This window comes from Choloepus didactylus, chromosome 1 (genome assembly GCF_015220235.1).
Source record: "Choloepus didactylus isolate mChoDid1 chromosome 1, mChoDid1.pri, whole genome shotgun sequence".
Lineage (NCBI taxonomy): Eukaryota > Metazoa > Chordata > Mammalia > Pilosa > Megalonychidae > Choloepus > Choloepus didactylus.
Genome location: NC_051307.1, coordinates 200,262,455 through 200,285,392, shown reverse-complemented (window position 1 = coordinate 200,285,392; position 22,938 = coordinate 200,262,455). Strand labels below are relative to the sequence as shown.

Sequence of the window (22,938 nt, the reverse complement as noted above, 5' to 3'; positions counted from 1 at the left end):
GAGCATGTTTTCTGTGTCACCTCGTTAGCTCAGAAAACCACCTGAGAACAGCTCACGTTTCCCCCCATTTTCCCCATTTCTAGATTGAGCACAAAGCCAGTCCTTGGCCAAGCATGGATTCCTGTTCCAGTCTCCTGGCTTTGCCTGCAGGGGCCCTTCTCTGCCACCCTTAGTGACCGTGACTGATTCCTTTCTGATTGCAGGTGGAGGTGATGTCAAGATTGAAAGTCAGAAGTTGAACTTCAAGGAGAAGGCGCAGGCCAAGGTGGGATCCCTCGATAACGTGGGCCACCTGCCTGCGGGCGGTGCCGTGAAGGTAGAGAGTGGGTTGCAGGGGCCACAGCTGGGCAGGGCTGGGAGGTATACAGCTGGAGGCAGGGTCCTAGCAGGTAGCGCCTGTCACCGCTCCTCAGTCTCTTTGGAGTCTTGTCTTCACCCCACCACTGCTGTTTCCCAACATCCATCATCATCCTGAGCGAGGCAGGAGAGGTAAAGAGGCCCCAGCCGAGCCACCTGTCACCTGTCCAGCTGGAGACCGACCCTTGCCCTGAGTCTTGCCTGGGCCTTGAGAGCCATGGCCTCCCTTGCCTGTTGAGGCCCCGAGCCCACTTCAGCCATTTCAGAGGGGCATGGCTGGGGCACAGATCACCACAAGGCAGGGAGGTTATGGCATGATATGCTTTTCTCCCCAGCTGGGTCATGGAGGAGAATGTGGGTACCTGTTCCATGCCAGGCTCCATTCCTGGCCCGGGAGCAGGGCAGCACATTCTGACTGCCAGTCACAGCAGGCCTGGTGGCCACCCGACTGCAGGCCCTGCCCCTGGCCTACTGCAGCTGGCGGCTCTGGAAAGGCTGGACTTCTCCTCCCTCCCTCCTTCCACAGTACTGTGAACCCTGTGTGCTAAAACACTGTCCTGTGATGTGGCCCTCTCTCTCTGGCTAAGCCAACTTGAAAGGTGAAATCACTGCCCTCCCCCCTACGTGGGATCAGACACCCAGGGAAGTGAATCTCCCTGGCAACGTGGAATATGACTCCCGGGGAGGAATGTAGACCCGGCATCGTGGGATGGAGAACATCTTCTTGACCAAAAGGGGGATGTGAAAGGAAATGAAATAAGCTTCAGTGGCAGAGAGATTCCAAAACGAGCCGAGAGATCACTCTGGTGGGCACTCTTACGCACACTTTAGACAACCTTTTTTAGGTTCTAAAGAATTGGGGTAGCTGGTGGTGGATACCTGAAACTATTAAACTACAACCCAGAACCCATGAATCTCGAAGACAGTTGTATAAAAATGTAGCTTATGAGGGGTGACAGTGGGACTGGGAATGCCATAAGGACCAAACTCCACTTTGTCTAGTTTATGGATGGATGTGTAGAAAAGTAGGGGAAGCAAACAAACAGACAAAGGTACCTAGTGTTCTTTTTTACTTCAATTGCTCTTTTTCACTCTAATTATTATTATTGTTATTTTTGTGTGTGTGCTAATGAAGGTGTCAGGGATTGATTTAGGTGATGAATGTACAACTATGTAATGGTACTGTAAACAATCGAAAGTACAATTTGTTTTGTATGACTGCGTGGTATGTGAATATATCTCAATAAAATGATGATTAAAAAAAAAAAAACAAAAAACAAAAAACACTGTCCTGTGTTCCTTGGCATCAGTGAGCAGGGGGTCCCATTGGTGGCAGCATCTTGCAGGTTTCTAAGCATTCGGATAGCCACTGCTGCTTAGGGAGTGGTGAGCAAAGGGGAGGGGTCAGGAGGTGCTGTTCTGGGCCTTCCCTCCTGCACCTGATCACCCCTGCTTGGTCCAAGCTCATCCCATTGCCTCGTCCTCTGTCAGCGCTCTGATTCAAACTCTGATCAACTTTCTGGGGTCCTTGCCCTGTGACATGTTCTCAGTTCACGCCCCCAATACCTCGTGAGGATGCCGTTTCTTGGTCTGTCTGTCCTGATTTGAGTCTCTGCCCCAAGGAGCGTTAACTCGGGTTTAGTCACCTGTCCAAGGCCACACAGCAAGTGAGTGCACACCAGGAGTCAAGCCTGGGCCGTTGTGACCCTAAGTCTTGTGTTCTTGTCTTTGTTCACATTACTTCCCTTTATTATTTTGGGAATTATCTTTCTAATCAGTTCCTTTCACTCTTCTGATTGGAAACGATTGTGGAGTCCCCATTGTCACCCCTTGGATTTAACATTGGAACCTAAGCACACAGGTCTCCCACTGTTCCACTCGACTCACAGCCAGTCTTCACCATCCCCCATCTGTCCTCCTCCTGTGAAGCCCTCTAGCTCCAGAGTCCCCCTTGGCTGCCGGTCTTGGCTCCTCACAGGCTCTTCCCCATTGGATACCTTCTTCCTCCCTCCCCTGAGCCCCCGGCCACAGCACAGGAGAAGTGTCAGTGTCTGGGGTGTGTGAACAGATGGAGGAACAGGTAGGATTACCCGTGAGTTCCTGAGAAGAGACCTCTGGGCACACCGTGTGCAGGGGTGATCTGAGACCCCTCAGGTCACAGATGGCAGAGCACAGGCCTCGGAAATTGCCCTCAAGCTCCTGGAGTCCCGTAACCCACTGTTGCACCGTTTCCCAGCTGTTGTCAGATTGTTCTTCAGGCTTGTTGCTCAATCCCTGTGGTCATAGCTCCTTTTTATTTGCTCCCAGCCTTTCTGTGGGGCGTGGCACCTCTCACAAGACTGCACACACCCTGCATTTCACAAAGGAAGCTCAGGGAGTGTGGTCACTGCTAGGGCTGTCTCCCTAAGTCCAGGGCCTGGCTTCTGCTCCAGGGTCCTGTGTTCTTCCCCTGCCCAGGTGCCCACATCAGGCATTGGGGCCACGGGCAAGGCAGGGTCGGGAGCTGCCTGGTCTGGCTCTCCACGTCCCTGCACCTTAGTCCAGGGGGCAGGGGTGGTGGGGTTGGGGCTGTGTGTAAAACCCGCCACCATCACCGCATCCCATTCCCCCCCCGACTGACCCTGCACTGTCTCCCCGACTGTTTCATTGTAGACTGAGGACGGTGGCAGCGAGGCCCCTCCGTATCTGGGTCCCCCTGCTGGGGAGGAGCCGGCCATCCTTGAGGCAGCGCCCGAAGCTGGTGTCCCCACTTCGGCCAGTGGCCTCAGTGGCCACACCACTCTGTCAGGGGGTGGTGACCAAAAGGAGGCCCCTACCTTGGACAGACAGATCCAGGAGACAAGTAAGTGGCTGGGTCCAGCTTGAGGGCCAGCACGGCACCCTGCCCCTGGCTGCCAATTTGAGACTCCATTGTTTGTTTTACTACAGTGTGGCCTAAATTTTAACGAAGTAACTTTTTATTTTCCAGGCATCTAATGATAACATTCTGGTTTCGTGTTCCATCCCGTGTTCCCCTTCTTGTCTTCCTTGTTACCCTTTCCCTGTCCTCCTCCTGGTGTCACTGCAGATTGAGACCTACAGGCTGACGTTCTGGGCAAACACCAGGGCCTGCACTGACGACGGGGCTGACCTTGTTTCCCAGGATGTCTCCTTCATCAGAGTTGCCAGCCTATGGCTTGCCTTCCAGAATTTGGGCTCCAGCATCCTGCCCTACAGAATTAGGAATTGTGCATCCTGCTTTCTGGAATTTGGACTTGTGCATCCCCACAGTTGTGTGAGACACTTTTATGAAATGTTTTATTTACAGGTATTTCCTTTGGTTCTGTTTCAGTACAGAACCCTTCCTAATACAGCTTGGTACCAGGAGTGGTTCTTGAGAAACAGAATCTTAAAATGGGCTTTTACAGTTGGTTTTCTACTCTGATTAGATTCAAAGGCACTAATGACTCTATTTTCAATAATCAAGATGGCACTGACAGTCCATGACATGAGTTGGCAATGGCGATAGGCAAAATATCACCATTTGATTCTCCTACTCATACTCTTGTACAAGGCAAGGCTCTGGGTGACAGTGTTTTTGACACTTTAACAGAGTTTTCTGGAGTTAAGAGGTATAATGATGTTGGCTGGTTGCTCTTACATATGCTAGATACAGTTATAAGAGAAAGGGATGAGCTGAAGGCTTCAAGTTCGCAACTTAAATGCCATATGAAAGATGTAAAGGTTTCTATGTGTGAACTGTAAGAAAATCTTATTTCCTGTGGCCACAGAGTTGAGATCTCTGAAAACCAGACCCCTAGTCTCATTGTGTAGCAGATTTACAACATAAACTAAAATCTCAACCTCACTGGGTGTCTGTCTGCTGTTAAAGTGAAGGCATTGATTGGAAAGGAAAGGGATCCTGAAAATTGGGATGGGGACATATGGATTGATAATAATGGCAGTGGGGACATTGGAACCCTGGATTTTTCTGAGTCTTTGCTAGACATACCTATGATGGTCTGCCCTGAGGAAACAGCTTCCTCCACCGCACCCCAGCCCCACCCCTGGCAAGCCTGCCCTGAGGAAAGAGCCATCAAACCTCCTGCCTGCCTTGAGGAAACAGCTTCCTGACCTCCTGCCTGCCTTGAGGAAACAGCAATCTGCCCTGAGTAGCCTACCATCCAACCTCTGCCTATAGAGATTTTTAACCCTTCAGTGCCTGCTAAGCCTGTAGTCAGCTTCCCTGGGGAAAGAGCCCTCACTCTTCTGTCTGGAGAGATTAATCCTGTTTCACCAGATGAAACTGCAATGCAATGCCCTGAGGTAATTGGCTTGAAGGATACTTCTAATTCTTTTCACCACCCACCCCCACCACTGCTCTTTTCTTCATGACCTATAACTAGACTAAAGTCCCAACAGGCCCCAAAAGGTGAGGTACAAAATGTGACCCATGAAGAAGTATGCTATACTCCAAAAGAACTGCATGAGTTTTCCAACTTATATAGGCAGAAATCAGGGAATACGTGTGGAAATGGATATTAAGGGTATGGAATAATGGAAGGAATATAAAGTCAGATCAGGCTGAATTTACTGCTACAGGCCCACTAAGCAGAGATTCTTCATTCAGTGTTGTAGCTCAAGGGGTTAGAAGTTAACTGTTTGGGTGGTTGGTTGAAACATGCATCAAAAGGTGGCTGACATTACCTGAGGTGGAAATGCGAGAACTGTCCCCATATAATGTAGAGGAGGGGATCCAAAGTCTTAGAGAGACTGTAATGCTAGAGTGGGTTTATTGTGGAAGACTGACTCACACACTCCAGGAATGTCCAGAGGACACACCTTTTACCAGGGCTGTGAGTAATAAATTTGTGACGTGTTCTGTAGTTACCTTCTCTGTAGGTCAGATGTTACTGTGGGAATTGGTATCACTGAGCTGGAATCCTTAAACACAATGGGGATAATTGGACCCTGAGTTGGCAGAAGCCATGTGGCAGCAGTTAATTGCCAAAGACAAGGTGGGCATGGCTGCCATAATGGAAAAAAGGCTCAAAGTCAAAATAATCTGACTCTCAGAGTCTTATGGCATTGGCTAGTATCTAGAAGTAAAATAGATGGGCAGTCTGCTAAATTCTTGTTTTATCTGTATAAGCAGAAAAATTCTAGGCAAGTGAACAAAAGTCTAACTTGAATTACAAGAACAGAGAGTCACAGCTCCTTTTTCAATTCCCAGACTTGAGACAGTTTACAGACCCAGAGCCTCTTGAATGAGAGGAAGGCCATGTACCCTTGGGGAAGGATCCTGTTACACTGCCAAAAAATATATAGCGTGAGCCTTCTTCCCAGCCTTCCCAGGGAGACCCATGGCCTTTTACCAGGGCACCTGTGCGCTGGGAAAAGGAAATTATCAGATATTTAGGGATTATTAGACACTGGCTCAGAAGTGACATTAATTCCAGGAGACCCAAAACATCTCTCTGGTCCACCAGAGTAGGGGCTTATGGAGGTCAGGTGATCAATGGAGTTTTAGCTCAGGTCCATCTCACAGTGGTCCAGTGGGTCCCCAGACCCATTCCTTGGTTATTTCCCCAGTTCTGTAATGCATAATTGGAATAGACATCCTCAGCAACTGGCAGAATCCCCACATTGGTTCACTGACTCGTGGAGTGAGGGCTGTTATGGTAGGAAAGGCCAAGTGGAAGCCAGTAGAACTGCCCCTGACTAGCAAAATAGTAAATCAGAAGCAATACTGGATTCCTGGAAGGATTACAGAGATTAATGCCACTCTTAAGGACTTGAAGGATGCAGAGGTGGTGATTCCCATCACATCCCCATTCAACTCTCCTATTTGACCTGTGCAGAAAACAGATGGGTCTTGGAGGATGACAGTGGATTATCTTAAGCTTAACCAGGTAGTGACTCCAATTGCAGCTGCTGTTCCAGATGTGGTATCATTGCTTGAGCAAATCAATATATCCCTGATACCTGGTATGCAGCTATTGACTGACCAATGCTTTTTTCTCAATAGCTATTAGTAACGACCACCAGAAACAGTTTGCCTTCAGTTGGCTGTCCTACCTCAGGGGTATATCAACTCTGCAGTCCTATGTCATAATATTGTCCACAGGGACCTTGATCCTTTCATCCTCCCACAAGACATTACTTACACTGGTCCGTTATATTGATGATATCATCTTGATTGGACCTAGTGAGCAAGAACTAGCAACTATTCTAGACTTATGGGTAAGGCATTTACATGTCAGGATGGGAGATAAATCCAACAAAAATACAGGGGCCTTCCACCTCAGTGAAATTTCTAGGTTTCCAGTGGTGTGGTGCATGTTGAGATATACCTTCTAAGGTGAAGGATAAGCTGTTGCATGTGGCCCCTCAGTGCCTAGTTGGCCTCTTTGGATTTTGGAAACAGCATATTCCTCATTAGGATGAGATACTCGGGCCCATTTACCGATTGAGCAGAAAAACTTCTAGTTTTGAGTGGGGACCAGAACAAGATGAGGCTCTGCAACAGGTCCAGGCTGCTGTGCAAGCTGCTCTGCCACCTGGACCATGTGATCCAGCTGATACAATGGTGTTGGAAGTGTCAGTGGCAAATAGAGATGCTGTTTGGAGCTTTGGCAGGCCCCTATAGGAGAACCACAATGCAGGCCTTAGGATTTTGGAGTAAGGCCTTACCATCCTCTGCAGATAGCTACTTTCCTTTTGAAAAACAGCTTTTGGCCTGCTGCTGGGCCTTAATCAAGACAGAATGCTTAACTATGGGCCAAGTTACCATGAGATCTGAGTTACCTATCATGAGCTGGGTGTTGTCTGACCCACCAAGCCATAAAGTTGGGCGTGCACAGCAGCACTCCATCATAAAATGGAAATGGTATGTATGACATAGGGCTTGAGCAGGTCCTGAAGGCACAAGTAAGTTACGTGAGGAAGTGGCCCAAATGGCCATGGCCCCCACTCCTTCCATCTTACCTTCTCTTTCCCAACCCACAGCTATGACATCTTGGGGAGTTCCTTACAATCAGTTGGCTAAGGAAGAGAAAACTTGGGGCTGGTTTACAGATGGTTCTCACAATATGCAGGTACACATGAAAATGGACAGGTACGGCACTGCAGCCCCTTTCTGGGATGTCCCTGAAGGACAGTGGTGAGAGGAAATCCTCCCAGTGGGTGGAACTTCTAGCAGTGCACCTGGTTTTAAATTTTTCTTGGAAGAAGAACTGAATCATATGGTCCAAGTGGCTGTGTGTTTGTATATTGATTCATGGCCTGTTGCTAATGGTTTGGCTAGATGGTCAGGGACTTGGAAGGAGCATGATTAGAAAATTGATGACAAAGAGGTCTGGGGAAGAGGTATGTGAATACTTTTCTGAGTGGGCAAAAAACATGAAGATATTTGTTTCCCTTGTGAATGCTCACCAGAGGGTGGCTTTAGCAAAGGAAAGTTTTTTAATAATCAAGTGGATCAGATGACCCGTTCTATGGCTACTAGTCAGAGTCCTTCCCCAGCCACTCTGTCATTGCCCAACAAGCTCATGAACAAAGTGGTCACGGTGGTAGGGATGGTGTTTATGCAAGGGCTCAGCAACATAGACTTCCACTCACCAAGGCCAACCTGGCCACGGCCACTGCTGAGTACCCAATTTGCCAGCAGCAGAGACCCACACTCAGTCCCTGATATGGCACCATTCCCTGAGGTGATCAGCCTGCTACTTGATGACAGGTTGGTTACTTGGACCACTTCCATCATGGAAAAGGCAGCAATTTGTTGTAAATGGAATAGACACATACTCCTGACATGGGTTTGCCTTCTCTGCATGCAACACTTCACCAAAACTACCATCCGTGGACTTACAGAATGCCTTATTCACCATCATGGTATTCCACATAGCTTTGCTTCTGATTAGAAAACACACTTCATAGCAAATGAAGTGAGGGAATGGGCCCATGCTCATGGAATTCTCCGGTTTTACCATGTTCCTCATCATCCAGAGGCAGCTCGGTTGATAGAATGGTGGAATGGCCTGTTGAAGACTCAATTATGGTGCTGACTAGGTGGCAGTCCTTGCAGGGCTGGGGCAGTGTTCTCCAGGAGGCTGTGAATGCTCTGAATCATCATCCACTCTATGGTGCTGTTTTTCCCACAGCCAGGATTCATGGGTACAGGAATCAAGGGGTGGAAACAGGAGTGGCACTACTCACTCACCCCTAGTGAACCACTAGGATAATTTTTGCTTCCTGCTCCTGCAACCTTAAGGTCTGCTGGTCTGCAAGTCTTAGTTCCAAGAGGAGGGCTCCCAACAGGAGACACAACAATTCCATTGAGCTGGAAGTTAAGACTGCCACCTGGCCATTTGGGATTCTCATGCCTCTGAATCAACAGGCAAGGAAGGGGATTTCTGGCCTGGCTGGGGTGATTGATCCTGACTATCAAGGGGAAATAGCACTGCAGCTACACATTGGAGGTAAAGAAGAGTTTCCCTGAAATACAGGAGATCCCCTAGGGCATCTCTTAGTATTACCATACCCTGTGATTAAAGTCAATGGAAAACCGCAACAACCCAATCCAGGCATGACTACCAATGGCCAAGAAATTTCAGGAATGAAGGTTTGGGTCACCCCACCAGGCAAAGACCCATGGCCAGCTGAAGTGCTTGCTGAGGGGAAAAGGAACATGGAATGGGTAGTGGAAGAAGATAGTGACAAATATGAATGACAGTGTGTCAAGTTACAGAAACAAGGTCTGTGATGGTATGAGTATTTATTTCCTACTTATTTTGTTATGAGTATATTTGTGTAAATGGCAAATATCTTTGTTTTCTTCTCTATCTTATTCCTTTATAATATGATGTAAGTTTTACTGTTCATGTTGTAGTATTTAAGTTATAGGATGTCAAGTTAAAGAGTGAATGTTACTCAAGGACTCACCCTATTCTGAAGATATTTAGTGCATTACCAGTTGTTTGCGGGACAGTTGAGTATTGTTAGGCAAAACGTGCTGTTATTGTGTTCTATTTAGAGATTAAATATGATTTAAGGTGATGTGTGTAGCTGCCAAGTTGACATGGGGTGGACTGTGATGGTTAGGTTCATGTGTCAACTTGGCCAGGTGATGGTGCCCAGTTGTCTGGTCAAGCAAACACCAGCCTGTTATTGCAAGGACATTTTGTGGCTGGTTAATAAACCAGAAGGCAGATTTATTAAATCATCAGTCAGTTGATTACATCTGTGGCTGATTACATCTACAATGATCTAAGGGAGTGTCTTCCACAATGAGAGAATCCAATCAGTTGAAGAATTTTTAAGGGAGAAGAGAAAACTTACACTTTTTCTTCAGCCAGCCAGCCTCTCCTGGGGGTTTTGTTGAGGAACTTCATTGGAGTTGCCAGCTCATGGCCTTCCCTGTGGACTTTGGACTTGTGCATCCTACCCTACAGAATTTGGACTCGTGCATCCCCACACTTGTGTGAGACACTTTTTTTAAAAATTCAATTTTATTGAGATTGTTCACATACCATACAGTCATCCATTGTGCACAGTCATATGCGCACGGTACCATCATACGGTCCCTCATATATGAGGGACAGTTTTGCTGGATGTAGGATTCTTGGTTGGAAATTTTTCTCTTACAGTATCTTAAATATAACACCCCACTTCCTTATTGCCTCCATGGTTTCTACTGAGAAATCTGCACATAGTCTTATCAAGCTTCCTTTGTAAGTGATGGATCGCTTTTCTCTTGCTGCTTTCAGGATGCTCTCTTTGTCTTTGATGTTTGATAATCTGATTATTAAGCATCTTGGCATAGGTCTATTCAGATCTGTTCTGCTTGGGGTACGCTGCATGTCTTGGATCTGTAATTTTGTCTTTTATAAGAGATGGGAAATTTTCATTGATTTCCTTTATTATTGCTTCTGCCTCCTTTCCCTTCTCTTGTCCTTCTGGGACACCCATGACACATATGTTCATGCGCTTCATGTTGTCATTCAGTTCCGTGATGTTCTAGTTTGCTAATCCCGCGGAATGCAAAACACCAGAGATGGATAGGCTTTTATAAAACGGGGGTTTATTTCGCTACACAGTTACAGTCTTAAGGCCACAAAGCGTCCAAGGTAACACATCAGCAATCGGGTACCTTCACCGGAGGATGGCCAATGACATCCGGAAAACCTCTGCTAGCTTGGAAGGCAGCTGGCATCTGCTCCAAAGCTCTGGCCTCAAAATGGCTTTCTCCCAGGATGCTCCTCTCCAGCAAGCTTGCTCCTCCTCCAAACATCACTCACAGCTGCACTCACTGAGTTTCCTCTCTATGAGTCAGCTCATTTATATAGCTCCACTGATCAAGGCCCACCCCGAATGGGTGGGGCCACGCCTCCATGGGAACATCTCATCAAAATCATCACCCACAGCTGGGTGGGGTACATTCCAAGCAAATCTAACCAGCACCAAAAGTCTGTCCCAGAAGACTACAAAGACAATGGCATTTGGGGGACACAATACATTCAAACCGGCACACCTGAGATGTTGCTCATATTTTTCTATTCTTTTTCCTCTCTGTTCTTTTATGTGTAGGATTTCAGGTGTCTTGTTCTCCAGTTCCTGAGTATTTTCTTCTGCCTCTTGAGATCTGTTGTTGTATGTCTCCATTGTGGTTTTCCTCTTGTGTTGTGCCTTTCATTTTCATAGATTCTGCCAGTAGTTTTTTCAGACTTTCGATTTCTACCTTATGTTCATCCAGTGTTTTCTTTATATTCTTCATCTCTTTTGCTATATCTTCCCTGAACTCATTGATTTGGTTTTTTATTTGATTTAGCATATTTCTTTGAAAATCTTTGATTGTTTCATTAAAGTGAAACAATATCTCAACTGTGTCTTAGTTGAGGCTTAATTTTGTTCCTTTGACTGGGCCGTATCTTCATTTTTCCTAGTGTAGATTATAGTTTTCTGTTGTCTAGTCATCTGGTTTCCTTGGTTACCCCAATCAGATTTTCCCAGAGCAGACCAGATTCAGGTCTCAGAATGGAGCCATATTCAGAGTCAGGTTTCCCTGAGGGTGTGTCTTAGAAGATTGACAGACTTTCCTGTGAGGCCTCTAGTCACCGTGCTTTTCCTAACCTGCCCAACAGGTGGTGCCTGTCAGCCTGTTGCTCCTGACTGGTTTAAAGAGGTGTGGCCCCTTTAATTCATAATTTAGGCTGTTTCTGTTTTGACTGTTTTCCCACAGGCCCTGGGGTCTGAGTACTAAGGGGAGGGCAGGCCCTTAAGTTGGGCCTCACCTCCTTCCTCTTAGGGAAGATACACCCTCTAGGGACCTATCTTCTGCATTTCAGTAGCTCCTTTGTCTCTCTGACTCTGTCAACTCCACCCATGTGGGTCAGCGTGCTGTGAACTAAAAATGGCTGAGGCTTTCTCCCCTGAACCACTTGAAAAAGGGAAAGAAATTCCCCCTTCAGAGCCAGTCCACCACCACCCAGTTTTGCCCATTGGTCAGATAGAGCACCTGGTCTTTTGGGCTACCCCTCCTGGGGCACAGGTGTTTTCCAGCTCTCTGAGGTTAGTCTCTAAAAGTCTCTATTTTTTTTTTTTTTAATTAATTTGTTTACTCTCCGTCAGTCCCACTTCCTTTCCACTGGGAGTGACCTCAGGGTACTTTGGTGCTTGTCTATGTTTGTAGCTTGTACTCAGTTTTAATTAACACGTTTGTTAATTAAAACCCCGGTTGGAGCTAGGCTGAACTATATTCACTTCCTCCAAGAATGCTGCTTTCTCCCGCAGTGAGGTCCTGTAGCTCTGATGTCGTCGGGGGAGGGGGCTCCTGGAGCGGTTCTGCAGTTTTTACTTACAGATTTTATGCTGCAATCTCAGCCTTTCCACCCAATCCGGGTTGGTGTATGATGTGTGGACAGTCAAGGTTGTTCCCAAGCAGTTGTTCCAGATTATTTACTAGTTGTTCCTGGTTGTTTATTAGTTGCTTCAGGGAGCTAACTAAATTCCACACCTCTCTATGCCACCATCTTAGCTCCTCTCCATGTGAGACTTATAAAATCTTGTATTTACAGATATCTGCTGTTGGTTCTGTTTCCCTAGAGAACCCTAATACAACCTCTGAGGAGGCTGCCAGACTTGACCCCCTCAGGCCCTCTCCTCAGCCCTTGCAGTAACAGCTCTTTATGTAGGCTTATATTTCATCTCCATGAAGTAGGAGGGCATGCCTTGGCCTGGCCACTTGTGTGTCTGAGGCAGTATTATCCTTGGAGAGGTTTGACACCATATACCCAGCTCGCTAGGCACATACCAAGAAATTGGGGGCAGAAGGGAGCCTTGTAGAGAAAGGCTTTCCTTCCAAGAGACTTTGTTCAGTTGTTCAACTTTGTTCAGCTGGGGACATTAGGGCATCAGTGTCTTCAGCAGCAGAGCTGAAGCGGGAAAAAAGGAAGCAATGAGGGGAAGAGGGTGACTGTGCAGGGCCTGAAAGTTCCTGCTGCCCTCTCCATTGATGATTCCTGGGCCAAAAGGAAATTAAACTTGACTGGCTACAAGTCCTTTGACTCCTAGCCTTTGACCAAGGGCAGGGTTGGAGGTGACCCAACAGACTCTCTAGGTGGGCAGCAGGCAGGGGCAGTGCTCTGGGAGACCCTGTCTGGTCACAGCTCCTTTGGAAGACCCCACAACCCAGAGAACCCAAGGTGGCCCCCCTGTGCCCTGTGTGCTATGCTGCAGGCTTTTCGGGGTGGGATATTTCTGTACTTCCCAATTTGCTTATGGCCCAGCCATTCCCCATGTCAACCTGTGATGGTCATTGAGATTTAAAGAGTGAAAAAAGCTACACGGCGTCCCACCACACAAACCCTGCATTTCCTTCTGGTGTGTCCTACTTTTGTCTCTTCCTCCAGCATCCATGGCTGCCCCATGGCCCATCCCCTGGCACAAACAAACTGCAGTGCACCAGTGAGGGAGACCTTACTGTCCAAACCTGCGAGGACAGTGGGCCACACAAGAACACAAGGTAGGGCCTATATCTAGGCTGATTTCCAAGAGGAACACATGTGCCAAAAGAACGAGCAGGGCTTGCCCAAGAAGTTTAAGAAGGTGATTAACAGCACTGGTTGTTCGAACATCTTAAGACGGTGGTGGTGGGGGTTCTAAACTGTTTCCTTCCCTAAAGCCTTGAGTCACTACATCAGTAAGCATCTCAGTCTCTTCTACACTTCCATTTTCCCTCCTAGTTTGGAAACCTGTGGCCCACAGCCCAGTGTGCTGAGGCCCTGAGAGAGGAGCCTCTGGGGGATAACAGTGCTCACAAGGGATAAATAGAACTTTATTTTAAATAAACATTTGCACTCTGTACATAGCCCAGCGGAAGCAGGGCTCAGTCATCAGCTGTCTTGTGCACATCAAAGCTGCCACAGGGTCCGCGCAGCAACTCTGCCAACAGGGCCAGCAGCTGCCCATGCTCCTGCTGCACGCTGGGTGGAAGGGCAGACAGCTCGCTGCGCAGGCTGCGCTCGACCATGCGGCCCAGGGCCCGGCGCAGCTCCCTCAGCAGTCGCACAGTGCGGGAGTCTCCCTCCAGCCTCAGCAGGTCACTGTCACTCAGTGAGATGGTGGCCCGGCGCCCATCATCTGAAGGAAGGAGAGGTATTAAGAAGTCAAGGGGAAGCCCGGTCCTGGGGACCCGGCCCACCCAAGGGGCAGTGAGGGTAGTAAGCACATAGGAACCCACCTCGGATATGGACGTCCCCGTCGGTCAGTAGCAGCACAGCCAGGGGGTGCACCTGGGAGGAGTCCCGCACGAAGATGCTGCCATTGGACTTGACAGCCATGAAATATGTCAGCCATCGGCTCCGCAGCCGTGTGGCTTCCCTGGGGAATGTAGGACTGGGTGAGGCCACTCTTCTAGCCCTTCCCAGTTGCCCCACCTAGTCATGCCTGCACCCCACCTGTTAATGGTCGACTTGTGCAGCAGGATGTTGCCTGACTTGGTCCTATATGTAGCACTGTTGGGCTTGAACTTCCCCTGCCGGGTCACCTTGCCCTGTCTCGCCTGCAGTGATAGAGGAAAAGGTGGATGGGGCTGGGCCTGGAGAAGGAAAGGAGGCTGGGGCACGGTCAGCTCCCCACCCAAGCCAGCACCTGGATGAGGTTGGGGTAGAGACCTGCCATCAGCACACCCTTCACCAGCTCCTCTTCCTCACTGTACTCGTTGCACTGGGCAGAGGCCAGGGTGCAGTCGGAGGGCTTCCCCACCAGGAAAGCTTCGTAAATGTTCTCTGAGAACTGCTTGATGAGGCCTGGTGGGGGCAAAGCATGGGGTGAATCTAGGGCCTTCTAGCCACAAGGCTGAGGTGACAGGTCATCACGCTGGCCCAGTGGGGTGGGAGGGGGCGGGGATGGGGCCCAGCTGACCGTGGATGAAGCGCAGGCTGGGTGCATAGAGGAGGTTTTCCTCCAGGTAGTTCTCACGGGAGCTGCGGTTCTGCCAGTGCAATACCTCCTCCCAGCCGGCTACAGCCCGCACAAAGGCCAGGTGGTCACTGCCGCTGTCATGGCTCAACAGTGCCTTCACCTGGAGCAGACGGTCCCAGGGTCACGGGAAGGAGTAGGGGCAGCCACCTGAGGACTGTGGGATGGAAGGTAAGGGAGGACCAGAGGGCTGTGGGAAAGGGCTGGGCCTGACCTTGTTCACCTCCGCCCGATTCTGCAGGCTGCTGCTAAAGGGGTCCCGGGTGAGGCAGGAAACCACCACCAGCAGTGGATGCAGGCAACGGAAGATGGCAGCCAGCACTATAACCTTGGCCAGCCGGGGGTCAGTGGAGATGTGGGCCAGGCGCTGCCCCAGGATGGTCAGGTCCTCCCGCTGGTCCAGCACCCCTGCAACAGCCCAGCTGTCAGTGTCCACCCTTTACAGCCACACGGCTGCCCAGGCCAGCCCAGCTGCCACTCACCGATCTCCTGGAGCAAGGTCACAGCCTCGTCCACGGCCTTGATGTCTGGACTGTCTACAGCCTTGGAGAGGAACTCCGCTGCCTACAAGAACATGCCAGAGCCCACCGTGAGCGTGTCTCCTGCCTGCCCATTCCAGAGGCCAGCCCCTGCCCAGCTCTCACCCAGCCCTGCCCATGCCACACCGTCTTCTCAGGCATGTGGATTTTGGCTTGCAGCACCAGGTTCTCAAGAGGCGTGCGCAGGATCTCCGGCACCTGGAAGGGGGCCATTTTCTCTAGCCGGCTGCGTGGGAACAGGTGGTAGGCAAAGCCTGACTGGCAGCGGCCTGCCCGGCCCCGGCGCTGGATCACGTTTGCTCTGGACACCCACACAGTCTCCAGGCAGGACACCTGTGGAGGGAGGCAGGTGAGCAGCAACACGGACACCTCAGGCCACCTCTGGCCTTCCCCAGGGCTTTTCTCACTGCTAGCCTTCACTCAGCCTCACCCGCCACTACCATCCCCAACCCCCACTACACAAGGGTGGCCTTCGCCAGACACACACAGCAGGTCCCAGACAGATCTGGGATGGCCACCAACTCAGAACTTGGAGTCCTTCCCCAGGGGCTGGCTGTGCCTGGCTTGGGCAGGGGTCCGGGTGCCACCTTGGTCTTTAGGTCGTAGCGCTCCTCCTTGTGCAGACCACTGTCCACCACATGCACGATGTCGTTGATGGTGATGGAGGTCTCAGCGATATTGGTTGCCAAGACGATCTTGCGCACCCCAACTGGAGGCTGCTGGAATATGGCCTTCTGGTCCATCATGGGGGTGTTGGAGTGCACTGATGGGCGGTAAGGACACACCGGTTATGGGCACTGCTCCAGCCAAAACCTCCCCCTGGAAGGAGGCCAGAGCAAGCACTTGGACCCTATTTTGGTGAAACTGAGGCGCAAAAAATGACATCCCCACTTGAAGGTCACAAAGCCAGCAAGAATGGTACCACTTGATCAGAATCCCAGACCCGTTGAGTCCCACATGGATGCCCGACCCAGAGCAGAGGATAAGTCTCATTTCATGGGTCCACCACCCCTCCCGCCAAGGGGTCTCACCTGGCAGGATGAGGTACTTGCTCTCATGCATGCCCAGGGCCTCCTGGAGCCGCTGCTGCACCCCTCGGATCTCCTGCCAGCCAGGCAGAAAGCACAGGATCCCACCTGGAAGGAGCCCTGCAGGCATGAGCCAGGCGCTCCCAGCAGACACGGAGTCAGGATGGGCAGAGGGAAGGAGGGGAAAGCACCCACCTGGCTCCCCACGGGCATCGATGTGCAGAATCAGATCCGTCACAAGGTCCAGATCAAGTATGCATTCATCCTCCGACTGGGGTAGGGGAAGAAAGGCCACAGTCACAGCCCCAGAGCAAGGAGTTGTGCAGAGGACACAGCCACATGTGACTTATCATCGAGGCAGAGGCCCTTGACAGGTCACCTCCAACCCTCATGACATCCTTGCCATTGAAGGTATGAATGTTTCCCAGTCTTTCTATCAAGGAAACCAAGGCTTTGGGGGTTAGAATCTAGCCTGAGGCCATTCCAAGCCACAGGCATGGGAAGGAGGGGAATCCAAAGAGGACAGGCCAGAAGTCAGGGTGGGGTAGGATGGGGTTACCCTCACCTCGTGGTGCCGGTGCCGGTGTGGGTACTGGTGCTTGCCCAGCTTGGCCAGAATGTCCTCTAGGTAGTGCTCTTTGACGGGGTACGTGAAGCCAGGAACCTTGATGACGGGGCAGCCACCAAAGTAGCGGGAGAAGCGCTCATTATCACCGGTGGCGCTCATGAGCACAAGCCGCAGGGCTGGGTTCAGCCGCTGCAAGCCCTTGAGTAGAATCAGCAGGAAGTCCGTGTTCACGTCCCGCTCATGCACCTCGTCCACGAGGACGTGGCTCACGCCCTCCAGGCTGGGGTTGCTCTGCAGCTTCCGCAGCAGGATGCCCACAGTGCAGAAGAGCAGGGCGCCGCCTCGAGCTGGCGGCTTGCTTTCCAGGCGCACCTGGAAGCCCACGTTCCGGCGCAGGCCGGGACCCAGTTCATGGCTGACCCGCTGTGCCACAGAGACAGCCGAGATGCGGCGCGGCTGAGTGATGATCACATTGCAGTGGGCGCCGCGGCCCTCGACCACGTAGCGCTCCAGCAGCAGCTGGGGGATACGTGTGGTCTTCCCACAGCCCGTGTCCCCCGCGATGACCACCACCGGGTGCTGCTCTATGGCATTGAGGATCGTGTCCCGATATGGATCCACAGGTAGCTGGGGAACATCTTGCCAGACTGGTCCTCGTTGCGGCCACAGCTCTAGCAGGCCTTGGCTTAGTCGCACCTCCTCTGTTTCTGACAAGGGCATGTAGGGCTTGCCCGTGATAGGGTCACTCAGGGGCCCTGAGTCCTTGCCCAGGGGCAAGATGTCATTGCTCTGCAGACGGGGCTCAGGAGTGATCCATGAAGTGTCCACAGGGAACTGCAGGTGGGGAGGCAAGCAAAACGGTCAAAGAGAAATGCCATCTTCCTCCTTCACCCATAGTCAGCCCCTCCACAGGATTTGCCTGGGTCAGCTATTGTGGCCCAACCCACAGGGCAGAGCCCTCAGTCCACTGACTGCCCTGGGACCTCATGAGCAGCACTCGGCTGCTCAGGGCAGGGGCCTCCCAGGCTCCACACTCAGGGGGGAATATAGAGTGAGTCAGCCCTGACTGACCCCAAAGGTGGAGGCTTTCAGACCAGAGCAGCTGAAGGCAGAGGGTTGCGGGGCTGGGGCAGGGAAGGGGCCCTCTTACGTGGTTCAGGAAGGTCTCTATCTTGCAGAGGATGGGCTCGGGCACCTGGATGGTACACGGTCGGCGCTGGGTCTCGCCCAGCTCTCGCAGGGAGCCCAGGTTATACATGGCATGGGTGAGCGGCTCGTTATTCCTGTCCACCAGGCCCAGGCTCTGCAGAGGGACATGTACGGCTCAGTCTATCCTCCGGCCTCCCAAAGAACTGGCCCAGACAGGCTCAGGAGCTCCAGGAGAGAAGTCGTGCTCAGCAATATCTTTTCTAAGAGATTTTGGTTTCAGCTGACGTGGTGAAGGAGGGAGAAATTAGGAGCTAGGTAAATGTGAATCTCCAAAGGAAAAAAATAATTCAAAAAGTTCACTCAGAGAAGTGAAGCCCCTGAGGAGAAGGCTCACCCTGAGTAGCTGAGGGCCCCACAATAGCCCAATCTTACCTCTAGGAATTCCCAAAACGAACCTCTAAGACCAGCTGAGCCCTGCAGGCCCCCAGAGACCCCATAACACACCCTTCAAAGGCTCCCTCTTCCTTGGCTGCCTCACCAAAGCCTCCCCCACAAGGCTTTTGAGTTCACCTGCCACCCCACCTCCTGCTCCTTGCAGAGCACCTGGTCCATGTGTGACCCCATCACATATGAATGTGCATGGAGTTTCCTTTGAGGGTCTATTTATGCAACTTGATAAAATAAGCCATTGAAAGGAAAATACATATTTTATTTCACTACATGCCCAAAGCCATCCCAGCAGATATAAAACAAGGCATTCTGACACCTCATGCAAACAGGTAAAACCACAGCCATTTTTCCCTACAAGTCTTGTCATCCATAATGTCTGATTTTCCTCACCCTCCTTAGCCCTTCAGACACCAAGCTCTCACGGTATGTTTGCAATTATTTCATTTACACATAACTTTTCAGGAACTTCTGTGATGTTTAAAGCGAGACATATCTATACTGATGTCTCAGTGAATCAGTCTCTTTAAGCACTCACAGGCTTTCCACACAGTTGTTTATTTTGCCCTAGTTGATCCTGTTGTTTGCTGCCATTTGCATGAAACAGCCAACTGAGATCCTTCGAGAAGTCCCTTCCCCTCAGGACCAATCCCCTTCCCTCTGGACTTCCTGGCATAGTAGCCGTAAGCATTTCAGAGACAGGGATCGACTCCCCAGACCGCGGAACATGCCAACACAGCCGTCTCGCAGCAGGAGAGGGCTTCCACCCTCCCCCAGCACTGCGTGGATTTTACTCTTGAGCCTCTCTGACAAGAGGCCATGCAGCTTCTCTCTGAGCACTGCTGCCAACTGGAAGCTTGCTTCTTCCCTAGATGGGCCTCTCCCTTCTGGGATGCTTCTGATCTTCAGTGTTTGTGAACATTAGGCTAAAATTACAACTTTCTCCAAGTTCTAGCTTTCAGTCCTATTTCTGCCCTCCTGAGACACAGAGAACACTTCCCTTCCCTCTTCAATCTTGCCACTTCACTGGCCCCCTTCCTTGTCTATTCTCCAGGTTCTCATGACCTCTCAGGATCAGCTGTATCTAAAACGTGGCTCCCAGGGCCAAAGGTATCACCTAAGGGGCTTCACTCTGACCATTCAGAGTAAAGCAGGGCCAATATCCTCACCTCTTCTGCATACTAAACCTCTCCTGATGTGGGTTCAGATTACTAACTTCTCGGGCAGGCACAGCACAATGCTAGCTCACACTCCTGTGGCAGCAACTCAACTCCTGAGCCTTGTCAGCGTAAACGCCAGCTGTCAAGCAACGCTGCCTTCACCTCGATGCTGATCACTTCCTCACTCACCACTCCAGGTAAACGTCCCATTATTCATTTTGGCCAGAAAATCCAGGCTATAAAATCTTTCTCAACACCAAGTGTTCCACTCAACACAGGCATGTTCCTCTCAGCTTCCCCCAGGATCTGGCCAACAGCACTGAGAAGGCTGAGCTCACAGGCGAAGCATCTCCAAAGTCCAAAGGGTCTCGAGGGCAGTCCTGGGAACCACAGCCACACAGCCTGACATGGAAAGGCATGGCCACCCAATATGCGGGGCCAGGGTGAAGTTCCATCCATTTCGTGGAAAACTGGACCAATAGGCGAGGGCAGAGAGGAGCTCCGAGACATCCTCAGGCATCACACCAGGGTCCCTCCAGAACTCACCTTCAGTTTCTTGCAGGCCAAGGCTGCCGCCTTATTCTCGGCCTCTGCTTTGCGGCGCCCTTTGGCGACAAAGGTCATGGGGCAGGGCCAGAGCAGGGTGAGGGTAGACAGCTTGGTCTTTGTGCCCACAGTATGAAACTGCATGAGGTTCTACACAGAGGGCAGAAGAGATGATTACAGAGCAAGCAGGGAAGGAAAAGCAATTTGCAGCAAGGAACCCAGAGATGGAACTAACCCCCAGCTCAGCAGGCACCAAATATTAACCACTCCAGATCTGCCACTCTGCAGCCAGAAGCAGACCCCCGTGGGGCTGGGGGCTCCCTTCTGCTGTGGTACTGCCATTTCCACAGCACAAGATATCTGGGCAATGCCACCACCTGTCCTTCTAGTCTACTGTCCTCTAAGCACCTTCAAGGCAACAGGTGTGTTGGCAGATTTGGGTTTAAGCTGTCTCTATGCACATGAACCAGGCACTTTCAGGGGAGTAAAAAGTCTTGCACCTGGACAGAGGCTCTGCTTAACAAAAACCCCACGGCTTGGCAGCAAAGATGAAATTCACATCTCAGCAGGACATCCACCCGTGGCCATAATTCCTCCACATACAAGCACTTATGCTTTGGATCTTCCAGTCCCACAGAACCCAGCCCCATTCCCTATGCTCCTGTTTTGTGACTTCTGTCCATGCTGCTTATCAGGAGAGCCTTAGTTCTTCCAGCCAGCCTAGGTAACAGGCCAAGAAACAGGAAACCCTTGGCCCTCCCACTATACCTGTAGCTTTCCTCCTACCTGTCTATAAGCAAAAGCAGACATGACCAGGCCAGTGTCCCACATGCATGCACTTGGTGAAGTCCCAACTCACCTTAGCTGTGGAGGATGAAGTTGCAATCTGAATCACCTTGGCCAGAAGGTTCTTGGGCAGCGGGAACTGGGTCAGGGCCCTAATAGCACTGTCGTCATCTGTCATTTCAAAGGAGCCCCCCCTAAGAGGACCAAAAGTTTAGGTGAGAAACTTCTACCTGCTGCTGAGCCAATTTCACCACAGGCTCCAAGACCCAAGGGGCTAGGACACTGCACTGTTTCAGAAGGCAGCCAAGAGGTATGGAAAAAAAGGGGGCTTCACCTGTGATCCTCTCACAGATACACACCAGACTAATGATGTCTCAGTTTCCCCACAGATCAGAGGGCAGAAGGCAGGCAGTGTGGCTGCTGGACCCCTGAAGGACCCAAGTGTGAGCTGGATGGTGGGCACACGTTGCTGTTTTGCTAAGCCCAGTCTCACAGTGGCTCTCCCCCAAGAACAGGCAGACACGCCAATCAACATGGGACGCACAAGTTCGAACCGGAGCAGGGGCCCTCCCACCTCGGAGAAGGCTCTCAGGAAATATCCCCCATCCCACGGAGGGGTGCAGATCCCCACCTCCAGCTCTACCTCGAGTCCCTGAGCGGGGTGTGGGAGTCCTGCTGGGTCACAGACAGGAAGTCGGTGCCATCGATGGTCCCCTCTTCTAGCTCTTCCTCCTCATCCTCCTCTTCCTCCCGGCCCAAGGGGCGGGATAGGCCCCCAGGTCCCCCTGGCCGGATGTTCTCGGAATTCACCTGCCGCCAGGAAGTGGGTGGCATGGTGGGCTCCGGGCGCCACCAGCTGTCAGCCGGGGAGCCAAAGCGATCAGCTAGCACACGATATTTGGCTGCATCAAACAGCTCATTCCGGGGACCCAGCAGACCCCAGCCCTGGGGGGAAAGGGGCATTGTGAGGGTCCAAACCACCCTCATGTGTGTCTGCCTGGATCACACCCAGCCATACACCACAAATTCCACTTGTGCAGGAGCCATGCTTTTTACCCATCCACCCACTTCCGCCCCTAATCTAGAATTGGGTGCAGAAAAGACACTTGGAATATCTAGCGTTGTCAAATGAAAATGACAAGGTAAATCCCTACGCTGATTAGACCAAAAAAAAAAAAAAAAGAAGAAGAAAACCATAACAAAACTGAAAATCACAGAAGACAATGGAAAAGCAGATAAATTCACACAGTGATCTAGGAAGCATCAGTGAATATTGCAATCATGAAACATGAAGCCACTTCAAAAAATTGTCACACCTCCTGACATAAGAATCCTATGCTGGCAATATATTTTACATAAATAACATGAAAGTTTTTTCTAAACCATTTATACCAAAATGTTCTATTAAAAAAAATTAAGTATTATGGCTTCATTCTTTTCCACAGAAAATTTCAACTAAAACATTTCCTGTATCTCTAGCATATGTAAAGGAATGCGCTGGCAACCTTGAGTATCATAGGAGACATGAGAGCTGGTTTCTGCCCTGGAGAAGCTCACAATCTTAGAGGTAGAACAAAATTCAGGCAACCAGGGTCTAAAAAATTAGAAATACATTGAACTGAACTCTTCTAAGCACTGTAAGGAGAGGACACACAGCACACATGTGGATACAGATTCCTAAGACTTGGTAACTGACTCCCCAAGGGAACATGGGGCAACAGGGAAGAGCTAAAGGTTGGGGAATCCAGATACTGACATGAAAGGCTCTACACAGACCGGCAAGGGGAAAAGGAAGGGGAGGGTCGACATGAACTCTTTCAGACAGGCTGGGTTGAAAGGACCTTCAAACATCCAAGTAGAGCAGGATCCCTCACCCTGAGCACTGCTGACACTTTGGGCCA

General features: G+C 50.7%; 2 protein-coding genes across 7 annotated transcripts in view; one reads left to right on the top strand and one right to left on the bottom strand.

Annotated features, from left to right (window-relative positions):
• Positions 1–3,333, top strand: part of LOC119526726 (microtubule-associated protein 4-like) — a 31,094-nt gene extending 27,761 nt beyond the window's left edge. Inside the window, 3 exon segments of the mRNA XM_037826102.1 lie at positions 204–316; positions 3,010–3,199; positions 3,326–3,333. Of these exon segments, the coding sequence (XP_037682030.1) occupies positions 204–316; positions 3,010–3,199; positions 3,326–3,333 (311 nt within the window).
• Positions 3,334–13,648: 10,315 nt separating this feature from the next.
• Positions 13,649–22,938, bottom strand: part of DHX30 (DExH-box helicase 30) — a 31,571-nt gene continuing 22,281 nt past the window's right edge. For 4 of the 6 annotated variants that reach the window (XM_037849893.1, XM_037849901.1, XM_037849885.1 and 1 more), the window contains 16 exons: positions 21,681–21,982; positions 21,111–21,231; positions 20,252–20,401; positions 18,100–18,252; positions 16,947–17,783; positions 16,577–16,652; positions 16,385–16,489; positions 15,941–16,116; positions 15,480–15,686; positions 15,297–15,378; positions 15,029–15,222; positions 14,758–14,917; positions 14,485–14,642; positions 14,292–14,395; positions 14,075–14,214; positions 13,649–13,974 (listed from right to left, as the gene is read on the bottom strand). In XM_037849893.1, coding sequence (XP_037705821.1) covers positions 13,721–13,974; positions 14,075–14,214; positions 14,292–14,395; positions 14,485–14,642; positions 14,758–14,917; positions 15,029–15,222; positions 15,297–15,378; positions 15,480–15,686; positions 15,941–16,116; positions 16,385–16,489; positions 16,577–16,652; positions 16,947–17,783; positions 18,100–18,252; positions 20,252–20,401; positions 21,111–21,231; positions 21,681–21,982 — 3,219 coding nt within the window. In that variant the 3' untranslated portion in view covers positions 13,649–13,720. Of the gene's footprint in view, positions 13,975–14,074; positions 14,215–14,291; positions 14,396–14,484; positions 14,643–14,757; positions 14,918–15,028; positions 15,223–15,296; positions 15,379–15,479; positions 15,687–15,940; positions 16,117–16,384; positions 16,490–16,576; positions 16,653–16,946; positions 17,784–18,099; positions 18,253–20,251; positions 20,402–21,110; positions 21,232–21,680; positions 21,983–22,938 lie in introns of those variants that run through there. The other 2 variants (XM_037849915.1, XM_037849924.1) reach the window with 2 other exon arrangements.